Source organism: Hordeum vulgare, chromosome 4H (genome assembly GCF_904849725.1).
Source record: "Hordeum vulgare subsp. vulgare chromosome 4H, MorexV3_pseudomolecules_assembly, whole genome shotgun sequence".
NCBI lineage: Eukaryota > Viridiplantae > Streptophyta > Magnoliopsida > Poales > Poaceae > Hordeum > Hordeum vulgare.
Genome location: NC_058521.1, coordinates 92,076,202 through 92,090,248, shown reverse-complemented (window position 1 = coordinate 92,090,248; position 14,047 = coordinate 92,076,202). Strand labels below are relative to the sequence as shown.

General features: G+C 46.1%; 3 protein-coding genes across 6 annotated transcripts; all 3 read right to left on the bottom strand.

Moving 5' to 3' along the window:
• Positions 1 to 391: 391 nt before the first annotated feature.
• LOC123447987 (brassinosteroid LRR receptor kinase BRL2-like) lies at positions 392 to 4,269 on the bottom strand. Its single transcript, XM_045124743.1, has 2 exons — positions 3,289 to 4,269; positions 392 to 956 (listed from the first exon to the last, which is right to left on the bottom strand). Exons 1-2 carry the CDS (start codon positions 4,071 to 4,073, stop codon positions 620 to 622), a joined length of 1,122 nt encoding a protein of 373 aa, XP_044980678.1. The 5' UTR covers positions 4,074 to 4,269; the 3' UTR covers positions 392 to 619.
• A 554-nt stretch (positions 4,270 to 4,823) lies between these two features.
• Positions 4,824 to 9,636, bottom strand: LOC123447986 (heterogeneous nuclear ribonucleoproteins A1 homolog). 4 transcript variants are annotated; one of them, XM_045124738.1, is made up of 12 exons: positions 9,530 to 9,636; positions 8,802 to 8,926; positions 7,657 to 7,737; positions 7,477 to 7,565; positions 7,326 to 7,400; positions 7,116 to 7,174; positions 6,961 to 7,029; positions 5,720 to 5,971; positions 5,543 to 5,623; positions 5,387 to 5,464; positions 5,225 to 5,299; positions 4,824 to 5,144 (listed from the first exon to the last, which is right to left on the bottom strand). In XM_045124738.1, the coding sequence occupies exons 2-12, from the start codon at positions 8,922 to 8,924 to the stop codon at positions 5,074 to 5,076; spliced, it is 1,053 nt and encodes a 350-aa protein (XP_044980673.1). In that variant the 5' UTR covers positions 8,925 to 8,926; positions 9,530 to 9,636; the 3' UTR covers positions 4,824 to 5,073. The 4 variants fall into 4 exon arrangements, with proteins under 4 accessions (XP_044980673.1, XP_044980675.1, XP_044980676.1 ...); XM_045124740.1 differs by lacking the exon at positions 5,225 to 5,299; XM_045124741.1 differs by lacking the exon at positions 5,387 to 5,464.
• A 1,446-nt stretch (positions 9,637 to 11,082) lies between these two features.
• On the bottom strand, positions 11,083 to 13,763 carry LOC123447985 (60S ribosomal protein L3-like). Its single transcript, XM_045124737.1, has 6 exons — positions 13,669 to 13,763; positions 13,389 to 13,491; positions 12,679 to 12,789; positions 12,157 to 12,461; positions 11,657 to 12,066; positions 11,083 to 11,546 (listed from the first exon to the last, which is right to left on the bottom strand). The coding sequence occupies exons 2-6, from the start codon at positions 13,471 to 13,473 to the stop codon at positions 11,288 to 11,290; spliced, it is 1,170 nt and encodes a 389-aa protein (XP_044980672.1). The 5' UTR covers positions 13,474 to 13,491; positions 13,669 to 13,763; the 3' UTR covers positions 11,083 to 11,287.
• Positions 13,764 to 14,047: the final 284 nt, after the last annotated feature.

Below are 14,047 nucleotides of genomic sequence, written 5' to 3'. Positions count from 1 at the left end.
GCCGGCGCCGGCGGTTGGGCGCCGTCGCGGCATGAGAGAGAGAGAGAGAGGCGGCTAGGGTTTGGGGCTCTCGTCTTCTGAGGGAGACGACAATAGAATATACTGTTTATTGTCTGCTTAATATCGAAGGGGTACATGTGTTTATAAAAGAGGACAGCCTCCACTAAACCCTAGATAACTTGGATTCTAACTTGGACTCTAATATAACTTAAACTTCTAAGATAGGTAAGATAACTTGGGCTAAGCCCGTAATTAACCCTGCCCATTGGGCCTCCTCCGTTGGTACGTTGTACCGGTCATAACAGTAACAAAGAAAGATGCCTACTGGAGGTGCTAGAATTGAGAGAGTAGTGGTGTGTGTACACCGGAGGGCGGGATGCCTAGGAGGGTGTGAGACAGATTGATCGCCCATTTTGATTGTACAACTCTAAATGCATGTGTTTTCACACATGTCCTCATGCACATAATACACACAAAGTTGTAACAGAAACTAAGTACTAGCAGAAGACCTATATGTTATAGTAGGGGAACTCAAGTTTTGAACATGTCATAATCAATCCATTGAGCTTTTCTTGTTGCCATTCAATCTTCATTCGAGAGAACATTTGATTTGAGACCTTCATAACCTATTGAGCCTCTCAACCACCTCTCTCATTGTCGGTCGGTACTTAGGAGACTCCTCCGTGCAACTTTGTGCGATGTCCAAGAAATCTTTCACCTCCTTTGTTTCTGTTTCCCCTTCTAAACCCATTCGATGATCCGCAATCTCTGAGGATATGCCAGCTTCAACTTTTTCCCTTGCCCATCTCAATAGTTCTACCTCCTTACCTATAATGTTCTTCATTGGCCAGCTTGGTCGTCGACCGGTCACTGTCTCCATCATTAGCACGCCAAAGCTGTACACATCTGCTTTCACGCTTGCTCCCACGCCTTCACGTATCTCTGGTGCCATGTACCTTTGTGACAGTCGCATAAACATAAGATCACATATATCTTTTTTGAAGCATAGTAATCCTATCAATGGTCTAAAATATGATAAATGTGGTGTTTGCAGAAAAGAAAACATTGTATACCAAACTATGTGTCCATTTATGTCTTAATCTAACTAGTACTCCCTCCGTCTCATAATACAAGACGTTTTAACACTACATTAGTATTAAGAAATGTTCTACATTATGGGACGGAGGCAGTAGTATATTTTGTTATCTAAAAATTGTTAATCCATATTATTGTAACTATAACATACTCAAACTCACTGCACTGAGGTTGTCTTCTATGCATAACTTCAAACCAATCCTTCCATTTATATGTAAAGAAGAATGCAAAACACGCAACTACAAAATTAGTTAGATAATAACTAGCAAAAGAGCACGTGCGTTGCAACGGGAGAGAAAATAACACACACTCTTAACCCAATAACCACGACTCAAGACTAATAGGCCCACGTTTTTTAGTTCCACATGGCATCACATTTGTGTTGTCGATAGTAGCCTTAATGCTCACACAATGAAAACGTGTTTGATCGTGGTCAGTCCTAAGATCTCCCTTTCTCTCTCTCTCTCTGTGAGAAAAACATTCAATATGTTCAGTATGCTTAGTTAGAGAGGGAGTATACACCAACTCGATGCATATTTAATGAATAAATTAAAAAATAAAATCATGAAAGAATATTGAGTACAGGTATTCCAAACAATTTAAATCCATGTCTTGTGAACTTATATTATTAATGAACATATAATAAGTAAACATGGATATGATCTTACTTGATGTTTCAAGTTGCATGGTCTTTGTTCTCCTTGATGATGCCACACAAATATTTGCATTATGATGAAAATAGCAAAGTATGTTTTGTTAATTAATGATAGCATATGCATAAGAGCATTGATTTTTATCTTGCTGATATATGTGTTTGCATTTGTAATTTAAGTGAAGTCTTAATTTGGTTGCAAATATATTAGGCAGCTCCACTGAAAACAATCAATTTGTAAGTACATGCATACCAAATGTTCAAGGTTGCGTATCAACATCGATATTTTTTTAAAAATAATTGGCAAAACAGTTTATATATATGAAAAATCAAAGCTAAGCCATTTGTTTACATAAAGCTTGTATAAACAATATTGTATATTTTTTATACATTAGAAACATTTTTTTGCATGTGACATCAGAAACATTATTTAGTTTTGATGTCTAATTTTTTTAATACACATTTTACATCTTTTGTATGCATCATGAACATTTTTATATACATGTTTTACATTATCCAAATACACGATTAACATTTTTGAAAAGTTCTATTTTTATGTCTACTTTGTTTCATACACATTATATATTTTTCTATATGTTTTCTTATACACCAGAAACATTTTTCTATGCACATTTAAAATTTTTTAAATACACGATCAATATTTTTCAAATATTCTTTCTTATCCATACGCACTGTACATTTTTTGTATATATGAAAACTGTTTTGTCTACAAATTTTACATTTCTTTAATTCATAATTAACATTTGTGCAAAGTTTATCAATATAAAGCCAAAAGAGGAAAAACAAAAAAACGTAGAGGAAGTGCAAAAAAAAAATTGTAGGCCGGCCCAACCGCACCCTTTAGAATTAGAAAGAAAGAGTCGAATCAAAGTCTAAATAAACGAATCGTTTTTGTCACTTACGCGTGACATTGGTGGGTAATTTTGACCAACTTTAAAAACAAATTTAATGACGTACGAACATAAGTTATCCTTGCTTTATTAATAGGTATATTGGTAGGTATATAGATATAGATAATTTTGTACGTCTAGGTTTCTTTGGGCTGCTAGCTAGGTCTTGGCCCGTGTCCTAGAAGAACTAAGCTTGGCAGGTGATGCCACCCCTGTCTCCACAGGAACGATGTTGTTGGAATACTTAAATCGAGTGAAATTCATTAGTGGTCACTGAACTTGTTGTAAAATTTCACTTGTTGGTCATAATCATCAAGAATACCAATTTGCGACATTGAGATCGCATCGGTGCGCAGCAACAGTTACTGCCTACGCTTGGGCCCCACATATATGATCATATTGTTTTCCATTAAAAACAACGGCGGAACACTTCACTAGTTTCAGTCGAATTCCAGGTGTTCTAGAAAGTTTACGGGTCCATTTGAAAGTTGAAACTTGATTTGGTATTTACTAGCAACACTGAAAACATGCGCAAATGTGAACTCCGAAGTGAAGTGATTTTTTTTTATTTTTTTTTTATTTTGCGAGGTGAAGTGAAGTGATTTGCAAGAAGGCGAGTGCATTAATTACCCCGCTGTGCCGGCGGCCTGCGTGCTGAGATGCGACGCGGCAGGGCCGCCGGTGACGACCCTGGCATGGCCAAAATCGGCGAGCTTGGCCTCGAACCCCTCGTCGAGTAGCACGTTGCTGGACTTGACGTCGCGGTGGAGCACGGGCGGGTGGCGGTCGTGGTGCAGGAAGGCGAGCGCGGCCGCTGCGCCGCGGGTGACGCGGAGGCGCGCGGGCCACGGGAGCGGGAGCGAGGCGGCGTCGCCGTGCAGCCAGGCGTCGAGGCTGCCTCGCTCGAGGAGCTCGTAGACGAGGAGGCGGTCGCGTCCGGCGGCGCAGTAGCCGAGCAGGCGCGCGAGGTTGCGGTGGCTGAGGCTGCCGAGCACCTCCAGCTCGGCCCGGAACTCGCGGTTGCCGGCGCCGGCGGCGTGGTCCGCGGAGAGGCGCTTCACGGCCACGGCAGGTCCACCATCCGGAAGCACGGCACGATACACGAACCCGAAGCTGCCGTCGCCTATGATGTTGTCCGGGGAGAATTCGCCGGTGGCCCGGGCGAGGTCGTCCAGCGAGAGCTTCTTGAGCGACGAGTCCACGGCCGATCCGTACAGAGACCACGACGAGGATAGCTCAGACGATGTCCCGGCCGGGGCGGAGATTGGGAGGGGCGACGATGACGCGCAGCGGTGGTCCGGCTCGAGGAGGCGGTTATTGCGGTGGCGGCAGAGGAAGGCGAGGAGGAGGCAGGGGAAGGAGATGGCGACGAAGGCAGCGACGGTCACGACCAGCGCTTGGTACACGGCGTCCATGGCTCTCTGGCCGGGTAACTAAGGAAGTGGGAAGGAAAGATGGGGCTATTGATTCGTGAGGAAGAGTCGCCAGTGGGGTCAAGAACGTTCGGCAGATTGCGGTTGACCGTTTCTCCTGGGAGGAAGACTTTGACTGCTGACTGCTGCAGTCACCTTGTTCTCTTATCCAGGCCGTGTATATTTATTTACGCACAGGTATATTCTACACTACATTTGATGCACTTGGTAAAATATACTGAAGGAGAACCTGATATGATGTGTCTATTTTGTGCTTAGTTAGCGACGGCTGAAATCTGTTGAACTTATTTACTACTTCTTCAAACACTTTTTTACTACTTCTTCAAACACTTTTTTACTACTTCTTGAAACACTTTTCCCGCAGGATCTCTTGCAAGAAGAGAATAATCTCCAAATTCGATTTGTCGATTTTATTTCTCATGAAAATAGCAAACTTAGTAAGAAATCAGGACACATTTCACACTGATCCCGCTTACCTTGGCACGCAAACCCCAAGTTCGTTTATAAAAAGCTAATCTAACTGTATTTTTTTTAGAATAGATTTCAGAGAGCGGCTAGCCAAACAGTAAAACAGGTTCACAAGACAAGATTATTGTATGATCCCCTGCATTACCAAACTCTCACCTTAATTTGCACTCCCGTCTAATTTCTCTGTCTAGCTCCATCAAGCGAAAGAGGTATGGTAGACTGCCAAGCAAACAAGCCTACTTGGCATTCACATCCACACAGAGGTAACTGAACGAGAGACTGAAACACATTTCACACGTTCTACTAGGTGTTGAGGTTCTTCGCTGGCTGGCCTAACTAAATAAACCACAGGTGAGCCACACAAAATTTGCCCGGCGGCAAGTCGTACAGCATCAGAGAGCATAAAGATCCACGTCAGAGAGCCCAACACATGGAGCAACACGGTAAGCAAAAATTATCAGGTAATTAAGCACAGCAGTGCCGGCTTCATGGTTTGCACTTGGCATGTCCCAGTTCAATCTAGCATCGGACCACGCCCACGGCCTCGGGCGCCCCATGGCCCTCCCCTTCTTCCCATGCCACGACCTGCGAGGCGACAAATGCGAGTGATGAGAGGTACGGGCGTGCAAGAAGCACATGAAAATGGTATGTCACGCCCAGCTTACCACGGCCTGGAGGGGGGTATTCATAAGGTTCATCGAAGTATTCGCTCTGCTCCATCCATCTTCCCCTGCCACGCCCTACGAAGCAATGGAGGAATAGGAGCGCCATGAGAGGAAAGGGCATGAAAAAGCCACAGAAAGATGCTAAGTAAGACCGAGCCTCACCACGGCCTGGAGGGCGATACTCATCCGGTTCGCCATTGTAGTACTCACTCTGCTCCATTCTTCTTCCCCTGCCACGCCCTGAGGAACATAAGCCATGTGAGATAGGGGCATGCAAGAAATGAAAACAGAAACGATGATACATCAGACTGAGCTTACCACGGCCTGGAGGAGGTTGATACTCATCTGGTTCACCATTGTAGTATTCACTCTGCTCCATTGTTCTTCCCCTGCCACGCCCTAAGAAGCCATGAGGAACATAGGCCACGTGAGATAGGGGCATGCAAAAATGAAAAAACAGAAACCATGATACATCAGAGATCAGACTGAGCTTACCACGGGCTGGAGGGGGTTGATACTCATCTGGTTCGCCATCAAAGTATCCACCCTGCTCTTCATAGTAGCCGCCCCTGCCACCATAACCGTGATCATAGCCGTAGCCACCACGTCGACCACCTCCGTAGTAGCCACGGGCTCTTCCTCTTCCTCTTAGCCGGCCTCTTCCTCTGCCTCTACCATTGTGGTAATAGTCCCCATCCTCCTCCCACTCTTCACCCCAATCATAAGCAGGGGGTCCATTGTTAATAGCTGCACATGTTTATCATCACAGGATTAACATAGTAACTTGTCCATATGATTTGTTGCAAGAAAGTAACGCATGTACTCTGAACCAACTTATAAATTGGAGACTGAAAAATAAGTCCAGAAAATGGAGCCAATTGAAGCACTGCGAACTTAGAATGCAAGACAACTAGATGATACCCAATGGATTCACCCTCAAGATTTGAACTATTCTGTGTATTAACAAAAAAGCACAAAAATAGTATAAAAAGTTGAGCGTGACAAAAATTGAATGCGGTGGCATTTACAAACTACTCCCTCCGTTCCTAAATACAAGTCTTTTTAGGGATTTCATTAGGGGACTACATACGAAGCAAAATGAATGACTCTACACTTTAAAATATGTCTACATACATCCATATGTAGTCCCCTATTGAAACCTCTAAAAAGACTTATATTTAGGAACGGGGGGAGTACTATGCATATTGCAGGGTAGAGTGACTCTCATGTTCAATTCGGAGGGATGTTAGTTGACCAGGCTAGCAAATCCAATGGCTACAAGAATTTGGATGGTGCGGAAGCACGCATGCACAGAAAAATACTCCCTCTGTCCCGAATTACTTGTCACAGGAATGGATGTATCTAGGCGTATTTTTAGTTCTAGATACATCCATTTCTATTCATTTCTGCAACAAGTAATTTGGGACGGAGGGAGTAGCAATTAATGACTTGTAGTGGGGTTTGTCTATATAAGATATATAGATAGGTCAGTTTTTAGGAAGGTAGGTAAACAAACCATAGATAGGTCAGTTTTTAGGAAGGTAAGTAAATAAACCAGTCACATGTGAAAAGTACAGGGTGTAAAGGAGTAAACTGTATTATGCATTACGTAATAAGATACTGTAACTCGGCAACATGGAACGCTAAAGTTATTTAAAGATACAGTCGTGCCTGAGGGCCCTATGAGTTACTGTCTGAAAGTTGTGGGCTCAGAAAGACATGAGAAAAAAAGGTACCTCTGCCCCTGCCCCTTCGGCCGCCGCCAGGTCCACCACGACCTCTCCCACGAGCAGAGGGGAAGGATCCTAAATTACGATGAAGGAAGTTGTGAGCAAATGGTGATACAGGTGAAAAATGAAAATCGATGGAGTGGATCAACTCAGAGTAACACCTTCATGTTCATAATCAAAAGCAGGTTTCACCTCTTCAGCTGGTATGGGTGGCTGGTACCTGAGGGTATATACCCACAATACGCAGACAAATTACAGCCAGTTTCCGATATTGAACAACAATAGACAGCTAAGGGAACTCAAAGCGGCTGAACCTGAACTGATTCAATATCTGGTTGTACAAATGAGCGGAAGGACAGGGTTTGCCTTACCCTGGAGATGACGTATCCAATGGTTCCTTGGACAATGTTAGGGAAATCATTGATACATGACGAGTTGTCTCTAGCCTGTGGTAGAAATGCATTAGTGTGGCAATAAATCTTTCTTCTTTTTCTGAAGAAAGGAATATATGTACATCCATACGGAACAAGGCCTTCTTCCAGAGGCTCCCATGTGTCGGTGATGCCAACAGATTCAATAGACGTATTCTGATGGAGACCAGCAACTCTTCTCTGAGAAACATTTTGTGTCAAATTAGCAAAACAAACAAAAATGAACCACGTTAATAACAGATATTTGAAGGCAGAAGAAGTTACTATTAACCTTGATCAATTCAGCAACCATGACCGTCTTATTTATGGCTCGTCCCATGGCTTTGATAATGATCTCATCATGCCCATTTTCCTGAAAAAATGCATGCAAATAAATATACATTAGGAGCAAGAAAAAAATGCGGTTCAGTTATGAATTCAACCAAAATGAAATCAAGATTAATAACACCATTTAGTGATTCTGAAAAGTTCGGTTGACCACTGACCACCAACAGGTTTTCAGAAAATAATGACTGAAGCGGTATATGCAAATATGAAGGTATCTTTTCGACATTCATGTGAACTGCACACAAGTTCATATCATTTTATTAAGCTGATAACCTGCACATACTACAGGCATCAAGATCATTTTTTGTTTCTTTTCGAAAAGGAAGTTGAAACACCCGGCCTCTGCATCATTTTGATGCGCACAGCCATCTTTATTAAAGTTGATGTAAGGCAACAAAGCTAGTAAGTAAGTGAAACAAAGACAAAGTGGAGGGCTTCACAAAGTTCCGTTGTCAGGGGCGAACAGGAAGTAATGGACAAAGAGGCACTACAAAATATTAACAAAGAAAACCCAAAGTCAATCCTTCGTCCAACCTCCCACCCTCCACCAATTTGTTTTTTTGTTTTTCACCCCTTCTGGTTTTCATCAAACCAATCTTTGGTAACACAATAAACCAGACCAATCTATGTATAGTAGCAATAAATTCACGGTCCATAAATATATTGTTTCTTATGGTTAAAAAACTTTTCTAGCCCAATAACGCAGATTAATCATGGGTACTTATATATTTTATCAGTTTAAGAAATAGCTGGAAATTTATACTTTGTAACCAAAACATAATCTTATTTTGTCTATTTGCTTTGCATCAAGATTTGTCCCGTATGATCCTCTGACCATGTTACAAAAATATTTAGCCCCCGTGGCAACACACGGACACATACCGTGTAGAATTTAAAAAATACAACATCATACTCAGTGGCAAATAGAAACACTTTTAATGATAAATTAAATACATGTGAGCTCAGGCATAGGACCCCCGATATCGAGGCATTTTCGAGATTGTTAAACATAGCATGCAAAGAAATTATTGCTTAAGTGAACACCAGACAAGGACAAAGCGAGATGACGAAGCATAGCAAGGGGATCACCTCAAGCAACGACATCCCGTAGCCGATATAGTTCCTCATCCTCCCGAGCGCAGTGATCCTGATCTCGTTCTCACGAATCGGTGTCTCATTCCGAGGCTTCTCCACCCTTTGGTACCTATCCATGGCTACGAATCGCGAGAGGTTTTAGCACGGCAAGAGCAGCAGCATAAATAAAGCATACAGAAATAAGATAGGCGTGAAAGGAGATGAGACGCAAGGATAATAATAAAAAACTAAGAGGCGACATAATAAGTCGGATAACCGCCGGCCACGATTCATACACCCCCAAGAACCCTAACCCCGGCAGTCAGTCGCAGCAACAGCAAGCGATACACGATATGACAAGCTAGAGCCACGCGAAACGGAATGAGAAGCCGAGGAAGGCATGGCATGATGGTACTAGGGCGCGGGCGGTGCGAAATTCTTGGAAAGGAAAAGGAGGGAGGGAGCACGGAGGAGCAAATGGCCCCCGCGATATATATCCCGAACTCGTGATCCAGGAAAGCGGCCTGCGGCGCACACCCAAGGAAGCTGCCGGGGTGGCGGCGGCGGCATGGATTTCGTCCCGCGTCGCGGAAATGGCGCGAACAGGGGCCCCGCTGGTAGCCTCGTCTCTACAGCCTACGCGCGCGCGCTCCCCGGCGGAGGCGAGGAGTCGAACCGGCCGCACGAATCGAAGAAGGATCGACGGGGGACGAGGAGGAGGAGGGGGTGGGAATCGATCGAACCTTCGGGTTCGCTGCTCGATGTCTGCTCCGCTGTGCCGGACCGGAGGGAGTGAGGTCGACGGGGGCTGGGAAGGGGACTGGGGGAACCTCCCGTGGCGTGGCGTGTGGGTGTTCATGGACGCATTACGGTCGACGTGGACGCGCTCCAGACGTTCGTTCCGGCGATTGCGTGGGCGTGTGGCCTCGATGGACCGGTTCGAGGATAAGGAGGGACTGCGTGCCACTGTCAGCTGAGGCCAGGACCAGGAGACAAGTGGGGGGCTGTGGGAGGGGCTCCGTGTCACTACAGGGCCTGCCCACTGACACGTGCGTCACCTACTCCCTCTGTCCGACGTTTTATATGAGACGGAACAGAGGGAGCATACGATAACGATGCTTGGGTAGGACGATACGATGATCTGCAGGTCGACCGGTGCGAGCTCTAGGTCGGTCGCATCCGAACCGCTCGTTCCTTTCAGCCGTCAGATCACCCCTCCTCCTCCACCCTATAGCTTGTGTCGTCGTACGGTCGTACAAAACGTCTGCAGCCCCTCCCCGCGTGTCGCCCCTTCCTTTGGGTCATGATGCTCTCTGGTTCCAGCTCCTAGTATTCATTGGCCCGGTTTGGATCCTAGGTAAGTTAGATTAGGTTAGAGTTGAGCTATCTAACCCTCAAAAATCCAAACAGGTAGGGTTAGATTGGGTTAGATGCATCTAACCCACCCAAAAACTCTAACCCTCTCAAGAGGTGCTTTTTTGGGTTAGAGTTAGGTGAGGACAAAAAAAATGAAAAAAAAAATCACTTCTACTGCATCCAGCCCGCACCAGATCCCACCAACCCCCCGTCCCTCCCGTCGCCCTCCCTCCCGCAGCCCCAGCCGCCGGCCGCTGCGCCCTGCCGCGGCCAGCCCCGCCCCGCCGCCGGGCCGCCCCGCCCCGCCCCGCCGCCGGGCCGTCGCGCCCCGCCGCGCCCTGCCGCCGGGCCGCCCCGCAGCGCCCCGCCGCGCACCGCCGCCGGGCCGCCCAGCCCCGCCGCCGGCCACACAACGATCGGCCACACCAAATCCGGCAGTGAATATGGACAAAAGTTACCAAATGATTGAGAAAGGCCAATCTAACCCTCTCATCCAAACACCTCTTGGGTTAGTGTTAGTTGAGGGTTAGAATCTAACTCTAACCCGGTTAGAGTATCCAAACAGGGCCATTGTAGCACGATGGTGGTCGGTTGCAGCATCCCGATGCCACCGTCACCGATCGCAGCTTTGTTCCCAGCAAAATACCAAAGCAAAACGTCGTCGCCTCACGGCGGAGAACAGCAGCGAGGACGAAAAAATGCCGGCCGTTGGGGAGATGCGAAAGAGGGACGTCTGGGAGAAATGAAAGAGAGGTAGAGGTGGCTGGTAGGGAAGTTCACCAAGAAGCCGCATTCTCCACTGGATGCCGGAAGGGGGCATGAAGCATACAATGATATGTATCCTAAATCAAAGTGTAGATCTGGTACGGGAGAAATTAGGTTCTACACTAACCTAAAACCTAAAATTCTAAGGTCGCCCAACAACGAAGCTCACACAAAATTAGTTAACCGCCAACTCATTCCACATAATTTGCAACCAGGTTTGATTCTAGGTTCCAAGAACTAAATCACAATAACAATAGCACATGACACATTCATAGAAGATAGATTCTGGAAACATCAGCTACAAAACTTAGGGCAGGGAAAGTAACAAGGTATCACATGTTCGTTTTGACAAAATGACACAACTGATATTGCGCAGCAGCTCAAGCCTTGAGCTTGCCATAGAACCTCTGCTTCTCGTCCGTGGTCTGGAAACGGCCGTGCCCAAACTTGGAAGAGGTGTCGACAAACTTGAGCTTGATTTCCTCCAGTGCGAGACGAGAGGTCTGCTTCAGCAGGGACTGGCGGAGGGTCACCACACGCTTCTTTGGCCCGACACAGCATCCCTTGATCATCAGGTAGTCGGCCTTCACCACACCATAGTGAGGGAAGCCACCCATGGGAGTGATGTCCTTCTCGGTCCTGTAAGAACAAACCAGTGCAAAACGATCAACACATAGAATTCAGATCAGCAAGTAACTAGATGGCATCAAAATTTGCCATTCACAGCAGCTAATGGAACAAAAACACACCTGTCGAACTCAGTAGAGGCATCATGGGTTTCCTGTCCAACCTTGCCAATCTTGTACACCTTCTTGTTCATCTCAGTCCGGTGGTGGTATCCATTCTGACCAGCCCGAGCAACAGTGTAGGACACCCTAGCAGGATGCCAGGCACCAATACAGGCAACCTTGCGAAGACCTCTGTGGGTCTTGCGGGGAAGGCGGGTGACACCCCAACGTGTCACAACACCTTCATAACCCTTACCCTTGGTTACACCAATGATATCAATCATCTCATCTTTTTGGAAAACCGCATCAATGGGGACTTCCTTCTCAAAGAAGTTGTAACCATAGTCCACCTTATCGGCAATGGTGCCACCATTGATCTGGATCTCCATGAGGTGAGCCTTCTTCTGCTTCAGCCCCTTCATCTTCCTGATCTGATCACATGAAGAGAGCAGCATGAGTAACATTACTGTATGAGTGAACAGAAAGAGATAAAGATAGAAAGTACCAAGATAATTTCTGACCTGGGTATGGGCAATAACACGGACAACAGTAGCATACTTCTTCATCTTCTCAAGCTGCATCTGGATTTCTTTCTTGCCAGCATCACTGTCATACTTCAGCGCATACTTGGTGAAGGCCTTCTTCTTGCTCTTGCACCAGTTCTTGTAGAACCTTCTCCTCACATCTTCGCTGAGATGCTGTGCCCAGACAGAGTTGAGAGTACGAAGGCCACGAGGAGTCTTCACATAGGCAACAAGTCCAACAATAACAATAGGGGGTGTCTCAACAATGGTGACAGCCTCACATGTCTCCTTCTTGTGCAGCTCTGTGGAATATCAAATGGAGTGTTATCACATATGCAACGGAGATTTACAATCTTGCTAACTAGCAGCTTCATGATTCAACTTCAGTATCACAAATGGAGTGGCATCTATCTAATATTTGCCTGTCTTCATTGCAGTAAAGCATTTCAACAGCAATAGTGGTGGGAAGGAATCAGTTGAGTAAAACAAGGAACATAGACAGAGAGTTAGTAAACATACTGGAACCAGGCTTCTCGACCTCACGCACAATGTGAGTCATGCCAGCCTTGTAGCCAAGGAAGGCAGTGAGGTGGCATTTCTTGGATTGGTCATCTCTGGGGAAAGCCTTCACTGCAATGAAGACAGGCAAATATTAGATAGATACCAAAAACAATGGGGTGTCATATCTTCGCAATGATTTGAAGCAGCATAGAAGAATCAAACAAGCAGTGTGGCACATGGCACTGATGTAACACAGGGAGTAAAACAATACGAATTTTAGTTACTATATATTTGCTGAAAGTGCATAGCATTTGCATCTTTTCAGACTAGCAAAGATTGACCGAATACTGGTCCACGAATGCATGCGTAAGTCTATTATGAATGATACCAGCAATAGGTTACCGGCGATGTAGCTCAACATAAACAATAACAACAGAATCACAGTAACAACAAAGCAACCATAGTAACGAGCACAGCAAGGATTACAGGATGCACATGAACTAATTGAAAACTCTAACTAGGCACTAGATCAGGTAAAAATATAAGACACCCAAATTATGGCGTGAATTCCAGGTTACAAGCCTACTGCTGCACACGAAAAGGTCTAACACAGGAATGTTTCAACCAAAAGCGATGGACCCAAAAATCTACCCTCACAAGCTGGCTTGCCTCACTGATCGACTCAACATGCATCGGCAGGTGAAGAGTAGCTAAGCAAGCAGGCATACCCTTTCCGCGGTGGCGCGAGCAACGCTTCCTGGGGAGGAAACCGAGGGATCCGTGTCTCGGGTGCTCGAACTTACGGTGCGACATCCTTCTCCCTTCCTTCCCCTGCAGAAAACAAAGCAGGAATCCATCAGATCCAGGCAACACAGGAGAGCAACGAAACTGCCACAAGTTCACGACTAGGGCGGCGGCGGGAGAGCCTGGCGACAACGAAATGTCCGCCGCCGTCGACGGTGAGGAGGGAGCAGGAACGGGGGGGAGGGCGGAGGCGGCGCAGTTTACCTGTGGAGGTGGAGGCGGCGGCGGATGGGGGAGGGTGGTGTGTGGAGGAGGAGGGCACGTAAACCCTAGGAGAGCTTATATAAAGAGGGACCCCGGGGTGAGGGTTCTGTTCGGCCGGACGGAAATGCCCCTTGCGGATCTTGCTAGGGCTAATGAGGCCTGGCCCGTTTCTCTGCTCTTGGTGTGGGCTACGGCCCATGTGCCTTCTCTAGAAAACAAAGTTACTCTGATTTTCTCAAAAAAGAAAAAAAGAAAATAGGACCGGCTCAAGGTGGGAGGGTTGATGTGGCGTATGTTGACCCCAAGAGGCATCAGATAGTTTGAACTTGCCTTGGAAAAATCAGATAGTTTGGACACCTTACAAAAAATTGGCGGGTCA

Coding starts and splice junctions, on each gene's coding strand:
- LOC123447987 (XM_045124743.1), bottom strand. CDS start 4,073: ATGGACGCCGTGTACCAAGCGCTGGTCGTGACCGTCGCTGCCTTCGTC. Junction 957..3,288: donor CAGGCCGCCGGCACAGCGGG/GTAATTAATGCA, acceptor ACTGTCACAAAG/GTACATGGCACCAGAGATAC.
- LOC123447986 (XM_045124738.1), bottom strand. CDS start 8,924: ATGGATAGGTACCAAAGGGTGGAGAAGCCTCGGAATGAGACACCGATT. Junction 5,972..6,960: donor CCGAAGGGGCAGGGGCAGAG/GTACCTTTTTTT, acceptor AAACATGTGCAG/CTATTAACAATGGACCCCCT. Junction 5,300..5,386: donor GTATCGCCCTCCAGGCCGTG/GTGAGGCTCGGT, acceptor ATTGCTTCGTAG/GGCGTGGCAGGGGAAGATGG.
- LOC123447985 (XM_045124737.1), bottom strand. CDS start 13,473: ATGTCGCACCGTAAGTTCGAGCACCCGAGACACGGATCCCTCGGTTTC. Junction 12,462..12,678: donor GGTCGAGAAGCCTGGTTCCA/GTATGTTTACTA, acceptor GATATTCCACAG/AGCTGCACAAGAAGGAGACA. Junction 12,067..12,156: donor GTGTTATTGCCCATACCCAG/GTCAGAAATTAT, acceptor TCATGTGATCAG/ATCAGGAAGATGAAGGGGCT.